General features: G+C 40.1%; 2 protein-coding genes across 7 annotated transcripts; both read left to right on the forward strand.

Moving 5' to 3' along the window:
- The first annotated feature begins 698 nt into the window (after positions 1-698).
- On the forward strand, positions 699-4,162 carry c10h1orf53 (chromosome 10 C1orf53 homolog). The gene is made up of 3 exons (XM_031575469.2): positions 699-1,565; positions 2,996-3,097; positions 3,222-4,162. Exons 1-3 carry the CDS (start codon positions 1,224-1,226, stop codon positions 3,291-3,293), a joined length of 516 nt encoding a protein of 171 aa, XP_031431329.1. The 5' UTR covers positions 699-1,223; the 3' UTR covers positions 3,294-4,162.
- Positions 4,163-11,653: 7,491 nt separating this feature from the next.
- Positions 11,654-21,018, forward strand: lhx9 (LIM homeobox 9). 6 transcript variants are annotated; one of them, XM_031575471.2, is made up of 6 exons: positions 11,654-12,259; positions 12,932-12,991; positions 13,279-13,481; positions 13,956-14,311; positions 17,269-17,468; positions 18,276-20,418. In XM_031575471.2, the coding sequence occupies exons 1-6, from the start codon at positions 12,086-12,088 to the stop codon at positions 18,528-18,530; spliced, it is 1,248 nt and encodes a 415-aa protein (XP_031431331.1). In that variant the 5' UTR covers positions 11,654-12,085; the 3' UTR covers positions 18,531-20,418. The 6 variants fall into 6 exon arrangements, with proteins under 6 accessions (XP_031431331.1, XP_031431330.1, XP_031431332.1 ...); XM_031575470.2 differs by having other exon boundaries at positions 11,655-12,259; positions 13,953-14,311; XM_031575473.2 differs by lacking the exon at positions 18,276-20,418 and adding an exon at positions 20,858-21,018 and having other exon boundaries at positions 11,660-12,259; positions 13,953-14,311.
- Positions 21,019-21,557: the final 539 nt, after the last annotated feature.

Genomic DNA, 21,557 nt, shown 5'->3' on the forward strand with positions numbered 1-21,557 from the left:
GTGTGTTGTGTTTGTTAGTAACCGTAATTTTGCCGCACCCTGTTATTTGTTTTGTCATTGTTACTTCTTACCCATATTAACAGGAGACTAACCCTATTTACCAATGATTTGTCACGATAATTCTTCATCACAATATTTCATCGTAGCCAATGGTATGTCATTTGTTGCTGTCCGATAGCTATACAGCATATGGCATAGCAATTGCAGGCCTATTTATTTTAATCATCATTATTCAAATTTGATTAAACTGTTATATTTTTCTTTTTTTGGTTGATTTAGTGGTATAACATAACAACGTGCATGCTACAGGCTATATTAAAATAGTGTCATGTGTTATTACTGCAGTGGTTTCGTTACTTTTGTTTTCTTCACCAATAAGTACTCAAAAGTGACTGGGTAGTTGGTTGCTGATACTGCAAATACGCTACCAACGTGTAACACGTCTCACATGATATTTGTAGCCACCCACAAAAGGACACCCAGAGGTTGATTACAGTGATGATGTAGACCTAGTAAGCCTCTGAAACTTCGAGTATAGATAGTGAGCTATTACAATGATTAGACCAACAACCCCTCATCTAGATGCAAACATATAGCTTGTTCTGGTTTTGGTTCAGTGGGAGGTGTAGAAAGGAACTCGAGCTTTCAGAACACCCACCACATTTGTGTCGGTCATTTGAGGAACCGGTAGAAGTCACTAGTGTGACTCATCCAAGGACTGACTTTGTCATGTTAATTCGTGTTTCCAGTTTATGGTTCAATACAATTTAAAGATTTTGTAACGTGGCTTTCATAACACTGCATTTCCTTTCAGGTATTTTATTATTAACTTAGAAATACACTAGTGTCCAAATTACCCTATCGTTTAATGTAGACCTGGTTAAGGAAAAGTCATCATATAAAACTGAACATTTGAGAAAGTTAAATTTGACATGATTAGCCTTTTAAAAGTAGGAGTTAGAACCAAGCTGAACTCATGACAGCCTGTAGCCTACTTCACCACCGCATTGGGGGGCGCACCAGAGGCGGAACGTGACGCGCTACCACAGACTATCAGACCAAATGCGAGGACAACGAGACGGCTTCTTGATACACTGTGTCCCTCACGGTAGCATGGTCGAGAGTACTTAACTTGACCAAGTATAACCAAATCAGTGTCTTTGATGTATGCAGTGTTTACGTTTTTTGTGTAGTTTAACATTTCAGATGCGGCAAACATAGCTATGCAGGCTACGAGGCAGGCTAAACTGCCGGTCGCTAACATCTTACACCGTTCTTCACTGCACGTTCTTGCATATGATTTCACAGGTTCTTTTTTTAGGAGATTCTGTAGTTTATATCGAACGCGAACACTGATTTCAGTCAAAATAGGCAAAAGCGACAAGTCTCCCGAGTTTTTGTCCACGACCTCGCACAGTAACTCAATTAAAAGCAGTGCTGATTCTCATGCATATATCGGAGCATGGAAGCCTGCCTCCGATGGAAAAAGCCCAACAGATAATGCAGAAACACAGCTGACTGACACCGATCTAGAAATCCACAAGCTACACAAGGAGGCGTGTGAGGTAAGCGTAGACATAAGCAAAGAGTTTGTTTGACTTCTAGGTGAGGTGAGCAAGGAAGCCTCGTGGTGTTACACTGTAATGGAATCGTGTAGCCACTTGGTCAGTGTCTGATGGTGACCGTGGTCTAGCAGGTAGTTAATGAAACATTATTGAAGCTGTTTATGTCACTCATTCCTAAAACAGCTTGACATCTGTTATGCTATCGGCCTTAAATAGCCTACTTTCACACTAAAGTCTTCTTCGTGTTTAAGAGTAGAGGAGACCTGTGTGAAATGCTCAACCGCTTCAGCCTGTCCAAAAAATAATTTACAATCCTGTGACACGTTGACGGAGTAAAGAGAATTCCCCCACCACTTCAGACCCTAAGAAATGGCACTATGCCGAAACTGTACAGACAGTGCCAGCGCCACTATGGTGAGCCGAGATGCCATGCGAAATGACATGCAATGTCACCAAAGAGCCTCAGGCCTTTCTGCCATTGTAGCCTGTCACAGCTGAAACTCGCGGTCCCTCCTCTTGAAGCAGACTGAGGTGACGGCTACAAACTTCAGAGTGGCTCGCCAACTGCCTCTGTACTTTTAAACAGACGAGTACACAGTACTGTAAACACTGCCCTTTGCACAGGTCCATTGTCTCAGATCATTACTATTTCCAAACCATCTCAGACGAAGACCGAATTTGAAAGGAGTAGAGTGGGTGTTCAGGTGTTTCCTCTGAAATGATTGCAAACCTTGTTTTTTTTTTTTCAAGTCTAGCTGCATCTTGTTTCAGGCCTTCATTAACAGGCTCTTGTACTCTTGTACACTGATGTTTTATACACCAATAAGGACGTTTAAGTAACTAACTTTATAAGAAGTACTTGATTAATTCAATCGAATGAGATAACCTGAAAAGTCTCAAGAGGCCTCTTTTTGCCATATTTATAGCATAACTAATTATTACAAATATTTTGTAACCATAATACTGCCCAATAAAGTGTTGCTGAAATATGTTTTGATAAAGATGTTTAATTCCCTGCCTAAATCAGTTCAGCTCCAACAAAAAAAAACTGGGCACTGGAGGGATGTCATTTTATATTACTGTCACAACTGGTAATGTAAATGGTCACAGCACTGTGCTAGCCAATCATCCAACCAATTTATCCTCACAGGCCCTCATACAGAGAATGTGTTAAACAAATGGAGTGAGCCAACAGCTGGACTGTGGGAGTTATTTTTATTTAAATATTTATGCATTATTTTCCATTTTTTCTCTAAACAAATCAAGCCATTCTTTGATGTGAATCAGAGGCCTTAGAGTTCATGTTTGACTGCACAGTCTTGTGTAATTTTCTTGTTAACCCCCTGCATAGCGGTAATCACTGAATCATTCCGATATTTTCTTTTTTCAAGTTTCTCTGTTATGTTTGTACAAACTATGTATCTTCACAGGCTCAGAAGAGACTGTACATTGACCCATCGACGGGATACAAGGTGTTCACGGCTTTTGCTCATCTCAAGAGAGGAAAGTGTTGCGGGACTGCCTGTAGACATGTGAGTTTTGTTAGTACTAAAATGTGATTGTACACGCCAGCATGTCACGTTCTATACTGCCACATACAGCCTTGTTGCAACTTAAAACACTGAATTGCTCTGTTGTTATTATTCTTTTTTACAGTGTCCATATGGCCACGTCAACGTAGAGGATGCAGCAAAGAAGAAGCATTTCAATTCGTTATTTTATGTGTAAAGATGTTCCAAGGTAACTGCCAAGTGTAGTTTGTGCTTTCTCGCCCTCATTCTGGACTGTTTTTTGAAGGACTGGTCTCCTTAACCCCATTTGTTTTAAATGATGAAATACCAGGAATCGCATGTGCAACCTCCAGCCCTTGAACCAGCACGAATCACAGTTATCCATTGTGATTTAACTCTCAGAGCTGTTGGTCAGCTCCTCTCTTGAATAGACGTGTGAACTCAAGCCTTTTGTTTTAAGCTTGAATATTTGATCGTGGCTGGTGATTTGTTCTTTTGATGTCCCTCGACCCCAGCCCAATATTGCCTTGATATTTTAAACATGTTGAGTGAAAACATCCAGCTGGTCTCAGTGCATTGCTGTGTGTTGATCAAATTTGTCGTTGATGAAAAAAGATCATGCATTTGAAGTGATTACATAAACCTAATCAAACAGGCGATACTCACCTTGCATTTAATAGGAATGTGTTTACATTTCTGTTGATGCAAAAGAAGGCAAGACACAAAAGAGCAGGGTATCGACCTATATTAACCTATGCTGTTATTACATTTAAAAAGACCAAAAGCCATGCATGTACCATATGACCACTGGCCCCTAGAGGATAGAGAAGACATGCCCTAACCTGACCTTTGTTACTGTGTCTTCACCGAGAATGCCCTATCTGCGGCACTCCTGGCTAGGATGGTGCATATGCCTGCAGGCATGTTTACACCTGAAGCACACATACTGTGCATATCAAAGTATTTTGCCACTTCTGACTTCCTACCTCCTTTGGACACAATTCATTTTATATTCAAATTACAAGTATATGTGGTATGTTTGAGTTGATACTGGAAGCTGGGGGTGATAAACCTTTTGAAAGAGAACTCCGCGTCGATGGCTTTTCAATGCTTGGTTTGTTATGCAGGAATTTGGGTGACAGTCACAAACGGTGTATGGATGGCTTCCCAAGAACAGACTGGAGGAGAGAAAATTCTTCATAGCTAGAGCATTTTTAACACGCTAATGCATGCCTAAAAATAGTCAGGGGGCAAAGGGCTTACGCAAGATGCACTTTGACACCATCTGATGGAATGGTACTGTTAACAAACATGCCACACACATCAACAGGCTCTCTCTGCTCCCCCCCACTTGCGCTGCAGCCTCCTGGCAAAGTTTTGAGTCTCTAAATTTCCCTGCGGCTTATCTCTCGAGATGGAAACCGAATGAACTGAGAGCCTCATCTCAATTAGACCGCACCATACACACACCAGTACAGTGTTCATATCCATAGCCAGAGACAGAGGAAGGATACGGATAGCAGAGAAAAGGAAAAACTAAACACAGATAAAACCAGGGAGTAGGATTGCATGCATGTTTTTGTATATCTGAAATATTATTTTTTTTAATGTTGGTAGGATTACTGTCCCCCTCCCCCAAATCTAAAACCCTTCCATGTGTGCTTGCCTGTGTCTGCTGGAGCAAGCAAACGGTGTCTGAGGGAATGTGTCTGCAGCAGCCCACCCCGTCACAGCTGCCTGGCAGCTCGGCCACAGTCTCCAGTCTCCCGCGTCAGGTGGGTTCCCAGGCTCAGGGAGGCTGCGCTGATCAAAAGCAAAGCCCTGCAAGCGTCTACAAGGAGACTCATGATCTCAACAGCACCAGGGTCGGGCAGCTTTGAGAAGGCTGGGGGGAGGGAGAGCGTTGCAGGGGTGGGTGGGCGTGTGGTTGGTTGGGTGGTGGGGGAGAGGTGGGACGTGTCGTCGTCGGGATGAGAGGCAAATTTATTTTGGCGAATTCTGAGCCGGAGCAGTGGAGCGTGCCGGCAACAACATTTTCTAGCGGAGAGGCAAAGGTGTCACACTCATCAAGTACCTGGACCTGCCTGCCATGGGCCCCTGCGAGTTTTGCCTAGGGACTTGTCTGTCACGTCGCGGTAGATGCATTGCCATTCAGGGCTCCCGTTCCCCAGCTCCTGCAGCCCTGACCATGAAATAGGCCAACTTTCATGTCTGCTTCATTCCTCTGCGTCCACAGACTACAGAGATGGCACAGTCTTGGACGTATTTTTTTTTCTCCTGTTTTTTTTTTTGTCTTACTACCACCCCCCTTCACCATCACCTCTTCCATTTCTCAGCATTGGGTGACTGAAACACAAACACTGCATGGTACTTCGTCTCTGCCTAAGACAGATTTCTGTGAGCCTTGCTCGAGCAAAATAGGGAAGAAAATGTCTGTGCTCTCACTAGTCTTGTCACGTGTCAGGACCCGATGTTAAATGTGGTAGCTGTGAGCAAGTATGTGTATTTGAGAACTGGTTTTGGGAGCACTGAAGTAAAAGCTAAATTCCAGAAAAGGCCATCTTTTTAAGAATGCAATCCAAACATTGTGGACTGAACATAATTTGTTTAAATATTCAGTAAAAGTTGGAATTAGACATTTTTGGAGGTCCAATGAATTTCCATATTAATGTGTACGTTAGTATATTGCTTTAGATGCATTAAAGGCACAGTCTGTGATTCCATGCAGTTTTTGTCAAATGCTCCTCATGGTCATCTAGCTGTCCATTCAGCCTTTATGTTAAAAACTACTGGTGTTCAAACACAGTTTTGGCCCTGTAAATGGGAAACAAAAATATTGGCTCGGTCCGAGCCATAAACAATCCCAGCTAATCAACACGGTGCTTCAGGAGTACAGAAGGAAGGAGTGTAATTAGATTTTCTGTTGAGCTGAAACATCAACAACCTTTCACAAAACCAAATCATGGACTGCATCCTTAACCACAGCATTAGAAAGAGGACAAAGGACCTATATAAAACCTTCACAATCTGTAATCTTCACAATATGTGTCAGACTCAACAGCTGAAAGTGGTTTATTTTATTACTGACCAAGGGCCCAACGGAAAGGTGTGATGCAGCATCCTTTACCATGTTCATAATAACAAGAGTACACAACTCATGGTTGCTTAAATAAGGTTAAATTACTTCTACACTACAGATAGACTACAGCCAAAATGAAAGGGCCATGTGCCTTTATCACTGCACACTGACCTTCAGATGCAGCATATGCTACAATGAAGTGGAGCGCCATGCAAGAGCACGGAGCCAAAGCGCCACAGACTGGAGCCTGTTCCAGGCAGCGCTGTTCTCTCTCCAGCTGATGCTGGTGTAGGCTGCGAGCCCTGCGGCAGAGTCAGAGGACAGGCTGGGGTATGTGACGGAGCAGCCAGAGGGGGAACCGAGGGCGGGCCATGATACGTGGAACATTAGCTATGTGTGAGAGTATACGATGGTTCAGTTAGCTTAAACATCAGCATCTATGGTGCTTGTGTGTGTGTGTGTGTGTGTGATTGAGAGAGAGAAAATTAGGCTGATTTGTGTGCCCCTTTTTCTGTATGACTGTGTGTAACTGTATATAATATGTATGCTGGTGTGAAGATATAGAGGAAGTGTACGTGTGTGTTTGTGTGTCTGTGTGTGTTCCAACTTGAGCAGCAGCTGAGCAGCCCCCGCATCCCTGCAACAGAGACAATGTCACTCAGCCCCAAGGCTGCGGGTTATGAAGTGGTCAGATGGGCAACCAGGCTCCCCTGTGGTAGGAGCCAGGGCCCTGAAAAAGCCCACAACATATTTGAATGACAGTCAGGATGCCAGATTCCTTTGGACAGGCCTGCAAATAGCTGTGCGGAAACAGCGGGCATCACTCCTGGTGATTCAGCCAGTCCACCAGGCTCCATGGTGCCAGATGTGGCATCCTCAGAGTGGACTCACTTACTCCAAAGTCCAGCCGCGTACTTTTTTACAATAGATTATTTGTTTGAAGGGTGGGCTGAAATTAGGAAAAAAACATCTATGTATTTCACTGTTTTATTTCACAGATTTGGACACCACAAATGCCTTGTATTGATAAATCCATGGATTTCCTGTGAAAATCTGGAGGGAGGTTATTGGTCTGTGTAGGCTATTTTAATTGGGCTGGTGGTTGTTTTAACGGGAGTGTATTTGGTAAAGATAGCAACTAAGGACTTATGATTCTAGTCATAAAGCTCGTCAATACACAATCAAGGATGAAATAAAAACCAAATACCTTGAAACCTTTCGCTTTTTGACGACTGTGTCACAGCAGTATGCAGAGAATGTCTGTAATTCTTTGCTCTGTGCTTCGACAGTCACATGTTATCATACGCTTAAGGAAAGGCACTGGCCGCTAGTTCACCAACTTCTCTCCTATCAGTGTTTCTTCCCAGTGTCAGGAGACGATGGCTGCGCTACGGAGTTTGCCCTCTGACGTGAACCCAAAGAGCCAGCATGGAACATTCAGTGGAAGATCTTGACAAATGCCCAAGGAAAAAAACAGCCATACTCAATGGTACGCGATTGCAACAGCTGCCGAACCACGGCTGATTTCCAGAAAATGCCGCACTTGGGCCAGAACGCACCAGAACTTAGTTATCCTGCCTCTTCATTATTCGTGTTGTGTAGGTTACCGAATGACTGGACCGTTTCGCAAATTCTTCGATACTGGAGAGAACTTATTGGTTCCATGTCTAATGAAGATTAATCCACAATAAAATAAATACATTTCATCTTAATCGACCGAAAGCTTAAGGTTATGCAGATTATTAAGAATGCAGATGAAGAATCAATTTCCGTGTAGGATGGTTGTTGAGAAGACCCGGATCAAACCAGTGCCATTCGCAATTACACCAGTTTTCTTATGTAGTTGACTACGTTTTCCAGCAATTAAATTGTCAGTGATCACCACAATCCATTGCGTCCTCGTGAGTCTATGCCATAGCTCACATTTTATTATCTCTTGATATTGTCCTTGATTACATTTTTGTTTTCTTATTTGAATTACCAAGTTAAAGTTACGAATAAAGATCTGTCCTACTGTTGGCTACTTAAGTGGTAAGCAATGACAGGCCTTTCTTGAGTGTGGCATTTCTAAAGGACTTGCGAGTATCCGTTGCCTTTGCACCTTCGCTTTTCTTCATTTGACCTTAATAGGCTCAACATGTCTGTCAAAACCATGAAAACAATATTAACTGTGAAGAGCAAGAGTGCGCATCAATGAACTCCCGTAGGTGTGCCGCGGGGTTATGAGCGCAGACATGAAGGTGTGACACTTCTCGTTTTGGATTCACCAGGTGACGCCCACCTATTGCACACGCTCTAGCCAACTTGATGATAATAGTTAGGCAAACTGTTTTTAGAACACTTGCAAACAGATGCATATTAATATACCTTGTGTATCTATCGTAGGGTATTTATTGGTGGCTATAACGTTATTGATCTTTAATGTTATGGTAAGTGTGTGGCATGTATTTTCTTCACACATGCACATGAATTAAAAACATAAAAGTTGGTAGGCCTATTTCATTCATTAGAATCAGTTATGTCCATGTAACCTATTTCCTTCAAGGGGTCAGTTGTACGGGTAGAGTTTCTCCGTAAGGAGTTTAAAACGTCAGAATTCATGATTCTTAAGGTTGATAGGGCCTAGGTTCGCCCCGCTGTTTGGCCATGACCTCCAAATATCGAATATTTCCTACTGTGAATTTGCAAGCTCCCGATGATAGCCCACTATCAATATTGATCAGGGAAATGGTTCATAGCCGACAATTTGTGGTTATGAGATTGCCTGTAAATAGGCTTCTGCCCTTCAGCAGGCGAAAAGAAAGAGTTGGTTGAATGTATTTTAGTCCGTAATTTCATGTTTCATTTTTCTGTGTGGCGTGATGGAACATGGATGTCTGGGTTACGTTAAACCTTGTTGTGCAGCACGGTATTGTTTTAATTGACAAGCACGGGGACTAGGACAAACGAGGAACAGCCCCCGATATTCTCCTCTCTCCGTTACAACACACTTATCGCGCCGTACAGCTCCGGTTTAGTCCTGGTGAATGTCCAGCAGCTTCAGGTAAGACACATCGCACTGACATGCCCAAATAATGTAATTATACATAAGGCAAAATTTTACATCCAAAATGTATCTTTTGCTGTATGAATCAACTATGTAGAATTTCAGCTAGGAAAATCCTCTAACCTAATTAGCAAGAACTGCATGAAAACACATTAGCATTTATGACAGATAGCAAGTGACGGATGGCGAGGGGGTAGACAAAAATGAAGTCCTGTTAAAGGTGTAGGCTGACACCGTATGCTGACTGAAAGCATCACGTTGTGAATGCATTTTTATTGTCAATCTATAGCCTATGTTCGGGTGTTTATTAAACACAGAAATAATCGGAAATGGTTGAACCTTTATGACTCATACTATACCAAGGTTTATTCAGACTTGATTATTATGTCTCTAATTCAAGATAAAGTAAAATACAACAAATTAGAGGTAATGTTTTTAAACTTGAAAATATGTTTCTCAGGAAATCCAATTGCACGTTCATTCGACATACACAGGAAAAACATAAAAAGATTTCTCTACTTTTGAAAGATGGCAGCCTGCTCTGGCATTAATTTCGATCAGATACTATAGTGTTAGCCTATATATAGTTCTATATAAACCAAAATCTGTAACTATAACTGCACAAATATTCGGGATAGATTATCATGAGGAATCATATCGTTTAGGCCACAAATACGCATTTTGGGTGAAGATAAAGACTTTTGCAATTTTGATCATTTATGACTGTCACGCTGCTGTAGTGTTTCCAATGTATAGAAGACTCCATTCCATAAAGTGCTCTTAGTTGTTTTTCTTTTTTAATAATTATTTTGCATTCAGTAGCCTATTCGGTTGTGTTAAACATAATTCAAAACAATAAATAACCCTAGAAACGAAATGTAGGCATATCTACTAAGAATAATGACACCATTTGTTTGCCAAAACAATACATGAATTGATAATTCCTCTGTCTCAATACACGGTCTATGATTAATACCACTGCAATCGATTCAATTCATTAAACGCAATACCATCAGGAAATATCTTTTTTGTGTGAGCAAATAAGATGGTGTCATTTTCACTCACCCAGTGGACAACAGTATGAAACTGACAGAGTGAAAATTTACTCTGTTAGGTTTCCGCCAGTTTACCCCATGCAAACATTGGCAATACATTATCATTGGGATTTGATACTGTAATAAACCACGAAACCATGGTCATTTTTATGTCACCGAATGTCAAATGCTAATTTGACACCTTTATGAAGCACCCGCACCTGCAACTAATCCCAATGTGATGCATTCTTCTATTCAGATAAGAACCGGACTCCTTTGTCTACACCCCACACACTTAGGCTACACACATAAAACAAAAACTAAATTCGGACCAATAATCTGTGTTCAGATTGTTTCAAAAGAGAGGGACACCAGCAGGGTACATTTCACAGTGCAACGGTGAGCCAATACAATACCCTGACACAGAAACGCCCGCATTCAACTTGAATAAACAACGGTTGTCTAGTTTGAAAAGGCAAGCTCTTTAACCCTGTTGTGAGGCTACTGGTGTGTTATTGGAAGCTGTGATAAGGATTTAATGGAAAGGCCAGAGAGACTTTACAAGGCGTAATCGTATTAATTACAGTGAAAGGAAACCCTGCTGATTTTACTTTAAAAGCATTAGAAATGATAGGCATAGTCCTTGTTGTAGCGGATAGTTATGACGGCCTTTGGCTAATCAAACGCAAACACCATCTATTTCATAGTACAGCCAATACATCCTGTCATTCTGAGAGTTAAACGGCAGAGATTATATTCCCATCCGACCAGAGTCAACCGGCACATAGTCACAGAGAGGTCGGAGATCCACTGATAATTTGGCTAGCTACATCTTCGACACTCACATGACACGGACTTGAGCATGTTGAAAAGAAAACAGAAAATCTTAAGATCTTAAATAATGTCCACATTAAAAATGCTTGCACAATTCAGACAACATCCCATGTATATTTAATAGCAAGTAATAAACTGCACACCGTATACACATTACAGGTCATCAGTTTCAGCCATCTCCAAGTAAAGTTTTTTTTATACTCTTGTCAGTTATTTTTTTGTAGGCTGCAGTCTCCATGTTGTCACTTTAAATTAAAATATTAAAATCAGTCAATATAACCTCAACATCGTAAAGACCTATAGCCTATTTTAAAACTCACATTTAATCGAGTAAAATAAAAGTAGGACAAACAATTTGCTCTTAGGTAAATGCCGTGTCTCTCAGTAAACTTCCTAATTTCTTTGCACGTATATTCTAAACTGAGATATGATCGGTGAAAAAAAGAAGTAAATTGTCAATACCAAATGCTTTCTCCAGGCTGGTGCTGCCCATCACAGGGGGCTTTGTGAAGAGAGGGACAGGTCTCTTTGTTGGAGAACAGAAATCAGTGGCAATGAAGAGATGGGGAACTCCTCCTACCCAATGATCCCAACTGGGCAGGCTTGTGCTCTCTCTCTCTCTTTCACTGCACAAATAGGACACGGCTCTCCAAAATCAGCCAGTCCCAACCTGACCTTCAACGGCTAAAGCACCCTAACAAGGAAATTGAGGACTTTTTTAATTTCCACAAAACACAAAAGGTTAACGCTGACAACAATATTAGGTTATTCTTTTGGGTACTACTTCGACTGCCTTATCGTCTGGACTATACTTGGTTTTCTTGCTGTGGGTGTGTGTGTGCCTGTGTTTTGTTCCTTTCTTGCAAGGAGGGGGAGTCGTTCTTAAGATTTCCTCTGCTCCTGGAAGCTTCATATGTTCAGTTGGCTTGCATCAATTTGAGGCATTGCAACTCATCTGTGTGAATCTCCAACAGCAGATCTCAGATGCGCTAAGATTGCGGAAGGGAAGGCTGTATATGGAAGTTGTGGGGTGCAAGGCAAAAGAAAGCAGTTGCACATTGCGTCCAGCAGCCATGCTTTTCCACGGCATCTCCGGGGATCACATTCAAGGAATCATGGAGGAGATGGAGAGGAGATCCAAAACGGATTCTCGCCTCGCCAAAGGGGTGCAAATGAACGGAAGAGAAACGGTAAGATTTTAGATATTATTCATGGGTTCTTCATTTTCGTAATTTCCTCCCGCTCCAACCACGTACAGCCATAGTTCCAATGGCCTCAAGATGCTAAGAAGTCGATACAAAATTTCACTTAAGTTTAGTGGCAAGACTAGCCCTATCGACATGACATGTTTAACTCGAGTGAGGGATATCAAACGATCCGACCTCATAATTGCATGAAGCCTTGGTTCCAACATGAGGTTAACACGAGGCTACAACTGTTTGTTTAAATTACTAAAGTGCCCAAGACCATAATTATGGGTGACAGATCATTTCATTGTAATTAGGCTACTGCCTTATGTATTAGGCTACTGATTACGTGCTTTCATTATCCTGCCAATTATTGAACACAAGTAAATTGAAGCAACTGGTTCTTATTCTAAAACATTCTAAGTTGAAATTGATAACAATGATAGGCCTGTATTAATACGAAAATTGTACACCAATTTCCTAAAAGTCATGAACCAGAAATCAACTAATGTACAGGCTGATGCTTCTGAATGTAGCATACATCGAATTAGGCCATATCTGAATGCATTACAATTAAAACTAAAAATATATAGGCTCTGTTCATTTTTGTCATCAATGAAAACTGTCAAACAACGCCTCTAAATCACTATTCAACTTATCTTATTCACTTTCAAGTCATTCCGTGAGTACACTATGATGTTTGGCCATACCTCTGAAATCAACTTGGATTTCAAAGTAAGAAAACTATAAATCACATTCACATTTCACGGACAGCACAGTATAAAAACAGTAGCCTAATTCAATGAAACCCTTTTTCACACACTATTATTATCATTTTGCCCTGGCAGACCCATACATTTAGGCTGTGACAAATTTAATTGAGTAGACGTGGTTTTGATTTTAAAAACACTTGTACAGACCTTTATAAATGTCATAAGGTCTGATTTGATTTGTATATATTTACCTGTGTAATACTCATAACTGCACTGTGTATAAATAAAGTCTCTGTCTGATTATCTCAGACAATGCCCTCTATGAATCCGGAGAAGCCTGCCCTGTGCGCCGGCTGTGGAGGAAAAATCTCGGATAGATATTACCTGATGGCTGTGGACAAGCAATGGCACCTCAGGTGTCTTAAGTGCTGTGAATGTAAACTGGCCCTGGAGTCGGAACTCACATGCTTCGCCAAGGATGGCAGCATTTACTGCAAAGAGGATTACTACAGGTAAGAACAAGGTGTTTTGGAAATGGTTAACTTTGGTATTGTCTTGGAAAACGTTGATCGACTTCTGGATCGCATCCTTAGAAAACATAATAATGCAGACTATGTGAAATACATCCCCTGTTTTGGATATTGGACTGTAGATCATGTAGTTTAAAGGTCCAGTACCTAGCAAGAACATTGACATGCCTGCTGCATGTTGTAAGAAAACAAAAAAAAAATCGCAAAAAGACGCTTAAATATTTCACAACAAGCCGAATTCTGTTCTATCAACTCAAAGAAACTTAAGCATTGATAGAGGACATTATATTTTAAAGGCTAAGAATCAACAGGCGTTCAAACGTCATTATGCGTTTGTTACCGTATAATTCAAATAATCTTTCGGAACATCAATAAAAGTTGTACTGCTCCAAAAGAAGATTTACTGTTTATGCCGATTTAGGAGAAATTGTAAATATTTGTTTCCTGTTCCAGAAGGTTTTCCGTGCAGAGATGTGCCCGCTGCCACCTCGGGATCTCGGCCTCGGAGATGGTGATGCGCGCTAGGGACTCCGTGTACCATCTAAGCTGCTTCACATGCACCACCTGCAACAAGACACTGTCCACGGGCGACCATTTCGGCATGAAAGACAACTTGGTTTACTGTAGGGCTCATTTCGAGACCCTTGTCCAGGGAGACTACCACCCCCAGTTGAACTACGCCGAGTTAGCAGCCAAAGGCGCAGGGCTAGCTTTGCCTTACTTCAACGGCACCGGTGCGACGGTTCAGAAGGGAAGGCCCAGGAAAAGAAAAAGTCCGGCCATGGGGATAGACATAGCCAGTTACAACTCAGGTGAGGCGCCTGTTGTGTGTGAGATTAAACTGAGAGAAATCAAATACGTTTAATGTCAAAACGTGCGTGATTTGTGTTCATGGTCGCGCTCCCTCATGGTCGTGCACCAAATGTATGTGTGTGTGTGTGTGTGTTATGTGGATTATATTTTCTTATGACCATGCACAGCCTACCTCTTAGGGTACTTGTGCAATGCAACATTTAGAGTCTTGTCATAGTCTCAGATGTGCCCTTTTAAAATGGGATCTTATTTTGTATAACCTTATTTCAACTACGCATTTCTTTAAGGCCTACTGATTCACTCGAATGGTTATAGACTGTCAATGAACATTATTAGTATTATTATTATTATTATTATTATTATTAATAATAATAATAACAACAACAACAAAAATAATATTGTTGTTATTATTATTCACAAAATTGGGCTTACATTGGAAACGGTTTAAATCAAATTTACATATGATGATCATGCAACAATAATTCGTTTTCTTATTATTGCCTAATGTCCAAGTGCTGATTAATATAACTGTATAATTGTGTTTAATACATGTTGCCACTTAATGTTTAAAAAATGAACCCATGACCTGTGACCTATCGTCCACGTGCAGGGGATCATAGTAATTTGGTCTTGCGGCAGAGGTTTCCTCAAGGAACGGTCTTTTAACTCCGCGTGTGTTGTTGGCAAAGTCGTCATAGCCCTACATTACTTTTCTGTTAAACAAGAAAAAAACTTAAATTCAAACACTGAATGTCGTAGCCTAATCCATGCCCGCAGAGCCTCTTTTGTTGTCGCTGTTGCAATTAGTGTCTGCTTGAGAAAGTTTGGCTTTGTGTGCCAGGTCTCTGCTGTTCTTCATGAATGGGGAGAAGTGAGGGTAATCTGCGTGTTAATTGTTCTGTGTTAATTGAAGGTGACGTCGGAATCCCTGGCTTGCAACCAATTTTAAAATGGCCGCTTGAAGGTCACTAAAGTTCCCAGCATTAGGAGACCATAGTGGGCACAGGAACATGATTTCAGATGCAGATGAAGTTTTTGTGACATTACCTCGTCTATGTTGTTTATTATGGTCATAGAGTCGCTCCATTAAACCGATCACAAGAGACCTATAAAGAACCGTAACTACCTCGCTCAGTCTCACAATAGGCCATAAACTGTGCAGCACCAATTTTATCTCTTTTTGTGCCATTTTCATTTTTGTTAATTTATCCGTCGAATTTATCAATTATTCAGTATTTTAGGCGACGAGGCAAGCACCATAGAAATGGGTGTACAAATAGCTGTTAGGGGTATCAATTATCTTATTCATGAGAAAATCTGGTCTTGTAACCCATTGTTTCTAAACACAATCGCATTTTAGGGGGACGATTATTCAGTGAACAGCCACTAAAACATTGAGATATTCATTTTCAAAATAAAGCTTGCAGTAGGCTATTCTTCATTGCAACATTTTCACCGAAGATATTGTCTATAATATTTGCGATAATGCAATACATTGGTAGGCTAATTGGATTAAAAACTGATTGCCTACAACGCCTAATAACAGCTCCAGATTGACTGGTGTTCCTTATTTGTCTCCCTGAGCACATTTACTGACAGAGACCCCTGCTGGATGATACTGGAATTAAAAAGAATGATTACCAAAGGCAAAAAGAATGAAATTTGTAGTCTGCAATAAAAATGATTATTTTAGAAAGAGTAGGTTACAGTCTGTGGAGGAATAACAACAACACTAGTCAATTATAAATTAAGGTAAGATTCAAGAAACCTCTAAAGATATTCAAATAGCTTACCGCTCGAAAACAGCGGCAATATGGATAAATTGTCTAATTAAAAAGCATCGATATTACACTGTAGGTCTTGTTGAGCATGATCTAAACATTTAATAAGGAACATTTTAAAGAATACATTTGGCCTAATGTATAGTCTGTTTCCAATTTTCATGTGCCTCATTTTAATACTAAAATTGTCCCCCACAGCCAGCTCTTATTAAAAAAAGCAATTTAAACAAACTAAACATGAACTAACAAGCAACTCGACAATGTAATTAAGTTGTTGTCCGATTAATAGGTCTAACCAGAATAAAGAAACCACTTTTCGACAGTATAATCATCTGGTATTGACGAGATGACAATTCTAAACAAACTACATTTTGTGTCACACATCGTTTTGGAAACCAGTATGGAATGGCAGGTTTTGTTGTTCTCATTAACACCTCACTGCCAACATTATCAACACCCAGACATAGGCTGTTTGAAAATAGGCTTGTCAGACCCACATGTAGTCCTACACTTATTTGCAGTTAAAGCTTCCTGCCTTTTCAGCATTTGGGAACCTCAATGGTCACAAAAGCCGAAAGAAAGAATAATGTTTAGAACTTTAGAATAACATTTACAGTTCTCCAAATTCTATTGGAGAATAGTAGGTAAGTATCTAATCAATAGCTTAATTAGCATCACGATCCCATTAAGTAGCCTGTCAGCTATTGTGTGTAAGAAAAAGCTAATACTCTTTTTGTTGACAGATCATTATTTTGGCTAAATAAACTCTCTTCAACATGTACCCAAATCATGTATTTAATGTGCTCTTCCTCTTTAACCATACGGTAATAACTGACTTTTGGCCCTTTAAAGTAAAGCACCCCTGTGCGCATTTTCATTAACACCCCCGATTATGGAGCACATAGGCTCAGACCTCAGATTTCTCATTTAATTAACAACTTTGCTGGTTTTGGTTTGCTTTTTTTTGCCTCCCCCCTCTATCCCCCCGATCTCTTCAAGACAAATGTCTTAGTCGGGGAGAATGCACCGACAGCTAGGACCTGCTTGATCAGCTGTGTGCACTGATCAACACTTCAGTAGGCGCGGAGACTCTGCATGCCATCTGTGCATCTCTCGCTCTGTTTCTGATGCCAGTCTCCTCTCCTGTCCCCCTCCCCCCAAACATCCCTGCTCAGGTTGTAACGAAAACGAAGCGGATCACCTGGATCGAGAGCAGTCCTACCCACCCTCCCAGAAGACCAAACGCATGCGCACCTCCTTCAAGCACCACCAGCTTCGCACCATGAAATCCTACTTTGCCATTAACCACAATCCCGACGCCAAGGACTTAAAACAACTAGCCCAGAAGACCGGCCTGACCAAAAGAGTTCTACAGGTAAGCCCTCATTAGCTTACAATATTATACCCCCCCTCCCCCAGTCCCAACCCAAAACAAAAGCCCATACCTCACGTCTCTGTCTGTCAGTCTACCTCTCCCAAATCACCGCATTTAACATCTACCCTGATCAAATGATGATTTGACTCCATGCATCCCATCTTTTTTGAGTTTACACTTGAATTTAGCTTCATGAATGAGTTTTAATGCAGTGAGTTATTTGAAGCTGTTTCTGTGTCATTACATTGAATTGCCAAGTTGTCAGCTTGAGTGTACAGCAAGTCTTTGAGAGCAGACAGTGAGAGAAATGTGTAGACATGTTTCATCCACTGCTTATGATCACAGATATCAGACAGGTGGTGCAAAATGTTTAGTAGACATGCATATAGTTTTTTGAAGAAATGAGTAAGAACCTTATAAAAGTTTCCTAAGAATTTGTTGAAAATCCAATTACGTGAGGGGATATATAGAATATAGTATTTCATATACCATCATGACTAAGCATGCAGAGGTCCAATGCAGAACCCTATAGCCAACCCCTGGGTGGATGCAACATTCTTATTCCAGCTGGCCTAACCTTCTTGATGCAAAAAACATCATACAACAACCACCAAAATTGGCAGCCTACTACTCTCTTGCAGTATTTTCTTTAGTCATGTAGATGCACTTATAATGTTAATGATCCAACAAAAAGGAAATCTAAAATGTAGGAAAAATAATACCTATAAAATATATCTAAATACTAACAAAAAGGCCTGTAGGAAAGCAGACATATAAAAAAGTAAAGACATTGGGATTGGTTTGCAGGTTTGGTTCCAAAACGCTCGAGCCAAATTCAGAAGGAACATTTTGCGGCAGGAGAACGGGGGTGTTGATAAGGCCGACGGCTCGTCACTGCCTCCGCCCTCCGGCGACGGCTCAGCGCTCTCCCCCCCCAGCACGGCCACCACACTAACAGACCTGACCAATCCCTCAATCACTGTAGTCACCTCAGTCACCTCTAGTCTGGACAGTCAGGACTCGGGGAGCCCCTCGCAAACTACCTTGACAAATCTTTTCTAACACGGGATTACATTTTTTATTATATTTGTTTTTTTTCTTTTTTTTTCTATTTGTTTTTTATTTGTTTGTTTGCTTTTTGTCTTCCTCCTCCTCCAATTTACATTTATAATCATCATTATTAAAATTATAATAATAAATATTATTAAATCAGACACACCCTCAAGTCACCAGGGATATATCCCTGGGCAAAGGAAAGAGCTCAGAAATGAAATTATTTCAAAAAGCATATTGATGTGTAGCAATGGCATCTGCTTGGCAGCTGAGTTTGCAGTCAATGTATTTTCAGATATTTGTTTTTGTGTGGAGAAATTCTGATCTTTGGCAGTTATGTTAAGGGGCTTATCATCATTGACTTGGAAGATTGCAAAATATATAATTATTGGGACTGTTCAGTTTGTTTCGTTTATTTGATTTCTAAATTGACTTCAAGGTGGCTTATGTATAATTTCACTTTAAATCCCATTTCTTGGGCGAAAAGAAAAATGTATGTACAATATGCGCTATGTCTGCAGTGTTCTATTAAAGTATATTTTAATATTTCCTTTGTGGAAATGTTTGAAATATTATTTTGTAGAATGTGCGGATACAATCACTACGACAATACATTCATGACAGATAAATGTTTTGTTAATTAATTAGATTGTTATTAGTCTCTAGGCTCAAACTAAAATCTGTTTTGCCAAGGAAATGGATCCTGTAATTAAATCTCATGACAGACTGTAAAACAGCCAATACGGTACATGTAAAATGCCAGGTTCATTCTATATCATCTATATGCATCTTGTCTGGGTGTTAAAACTCAACAATTACCAATGATAGACACTGCGCTGGAGAGCATGCATTTGTCATTACATTTTTCAAATTAATAGAAATAGCTGGAGGCTTTTTTTTAATTGATTGTCTTACATTTACCAGAGAGCACTTTTCTAACTATCATCAGTCAGCTGGCTTCACAGTGGTTCAGCCCGACATGTAGTCTTAACACATTTGCACAACAACATGTAGTGCCCAGTGAAAAGTGCATTATTTTCATGATGCTCAGGGTGACGACGAGGAGACTCTGAAGGAGGGAAGGAGGTTAGGAGTTGCATCATTTCATGGGGTGGAAGGCTGGTTGGGATGTAGAGCTGACTAAAAATGACCTCAGACAGCAGGAATATTGTGAAGGAGCCAGTCTAGGAAAAAAATGTCAACCATGTTTTTTTTTTTTTTTTCGTCTTTGTTTTTTTTTTTATATGAATATTTTTGGACTCAATTTCTTGTCTTTACGGACACTTACCACTGAACAGACCAAAAATAATCCTGTTTTTTTTCCGGGTGGAAGCTGGAGGTAGAGAGGGACAAAGAAAGATAGAGAAGACTTTTGTTGGGGTTTTAACATTTCATTGTAAGTGTCGAAATCTGTTCTAATGTAGAACAAAAAGCGGTACTCTAGATCTACTCTAATGAAGTAGATGCTTAACTCAGTTCTACTATGTGCCTTACGCTATCACTTGGAGGAGAGTTTGTGAAATTCAGGATATATATATGTCGTTTGTTATCTGATTCTTCACTCCCTTCTGACGCCTCACTAGTTTTGTACTGTTTTTTGCATCTTATCTCTGAAGATCTTTTTAATGGTGTATCCTGTTAAAAAAAAGGGGGCGCGATGTCACAGAAAGCAGTTCAGTTGTGCACTCTTTCACGAATAGTTGGTAAATCCAAGAATCTTATATATTGATCTTCGTGTTAATAGTACAGTTAAGTGTTTTATCAAGATTGTCCATGTTTCCTTGTTTCTTGAAAAAAGATGGTGTATAGAAACTATTTCCCCTCACATATTTATGGACCAAATGGTTGTTATATATCTTATTAAATTTTGTGTGAATAAAAATACTTTGCTTTAAAAGAGTTATTTTTCATTACACCGATTACCATTTTTATGTTGCCTTTTAGATGATTTGACTGTTTTGTTTTAACTCACACTAACAAATGAAACAGCATGTATGATTGATACACATCAAATCTAAAAGAGCAAAGATAAAAAATATGTGCTCTTATTTCTCAATGTTGATTTTTTTGCTCCCCAAATCTTTCACTATGTTGAATATTTTAGGGTAATGCCCCATGGATTTGCACAAACCCCTGTGTTCAATTAAATAAACCAGGAGCCGAGCTCTGCTTGGTATTGCATGAACATAGTTATCTTTTTGAAAAAAATGAAATCACAGGAATGCAGGAGCGCGCACGTTTATACATTAATAGGACTGAGGTGAAACTAAATGCATAGCTCTTAAAGTCAGGTTGCTCTGTAGTTTAATATATTGTTACTCTATGATTTCTTTCAGGGAGAACAAATCATGGGGCATTACAGCAATACTTCCCGACGTTTGAAAATTCCCTAAAGTATTAAAAGAAGGGGGAAACTTTGATGGGGAATCCTCACCATTGAAGACACAGACAATATTAGGATAAGATGATAGCGTCCACAAAAAAAAATGAAATAAAGTCAAATAAAAAAATAAATCAACAACAAAGCAAATGAAACCGGACGGACAAACAGCTTTAATAAATGCTGCAGCTTTAAATGTTCTGAATGTTTTGACTGACTCTTAGAAGGAAACACACAATATATGAACCTTCCTTCTAGAGAATTATTTGACATTGCTCTTTGTACTGAAATGAAAATGGAGTAAAAATGATAAACTAATCATATGATAACAATGCATTGCAAAACTGTAATAATATTATACTTGTATATAGCGGGGCAACCTTGCAGTAAGAGCAACTGTGTGGTTAAGCTGACACACACGTCCTCATGAGTGCATGTTTTTACACACAAACACACACACACACACACACACACACACACACTAGTATGATTACTTAAGCCTGCTTGCAAAAAATGTCCTTTGTTGCAAATGTCATTTTCATGACTGCAAGCAAGCCCCTGTAACAAACCCAGCAACAGAATGTCCATCAGCTGGAATTTAGAGGTGGAGCTTGGCCATATGGCTGTATTGCATAAAAAAGAAAAAATATAATCAA

Source organism: Clupea harengus, chromosome 10, assembly GCF_900700415.2.
Source record: "Clupea harengus chromosome 10, Ch_v2.0.2, whole genome shotgun sequence".
NCBI lineage: Eukaryota > Metazoa > Chordata > Actinopteri > Clupeiformes > Clupeidae > Clupea > Clupea harengus.

Coding starts and splice junctions, on each gene's coding strand:
- c10h1orf53 (XM_031575469.2), top strand. CDS start 1,224: ATGCAGGCTACGAGGCAGGCTAAACTGCCGGTCGCTAACATCTTACAC. Junction 1,566..2,995: donor TACACAAGGAGGCGTGTGAG/GTAAGCGTAGAC, acceptor GTATCTTCACAG/GCTCAGAAGAGACTGTACAT. Junction 3,098..3,221: donor GCGGGACTGCCTGTAGACAT/GTGAGTTTTGTT, acceptor TCTTTTTTACAG/TGTCCATATGGCCACGTCAA.
- lhx9 (XM_031575470.2), top strand. CDS start 12,086: ATGGAAGTTGTGGGGTGCAAGGCAAAAGAAAGCAGTTGCACATTGCGT. Junction 12,992..13,278: donor AAATCAACTTGGATTTCAAA/GTAAGAAAACTA, acceptor TGATTATCTCAG/ACAATGCCCTCTATGAATCC. Junction 13,482..13,952: donor TGCAAAGAGGATTACTACAG/GTAAGAACAAGG, acceptor TTCCTGTTCCAG/AAGGTTTTCCGTGCAGAGAT.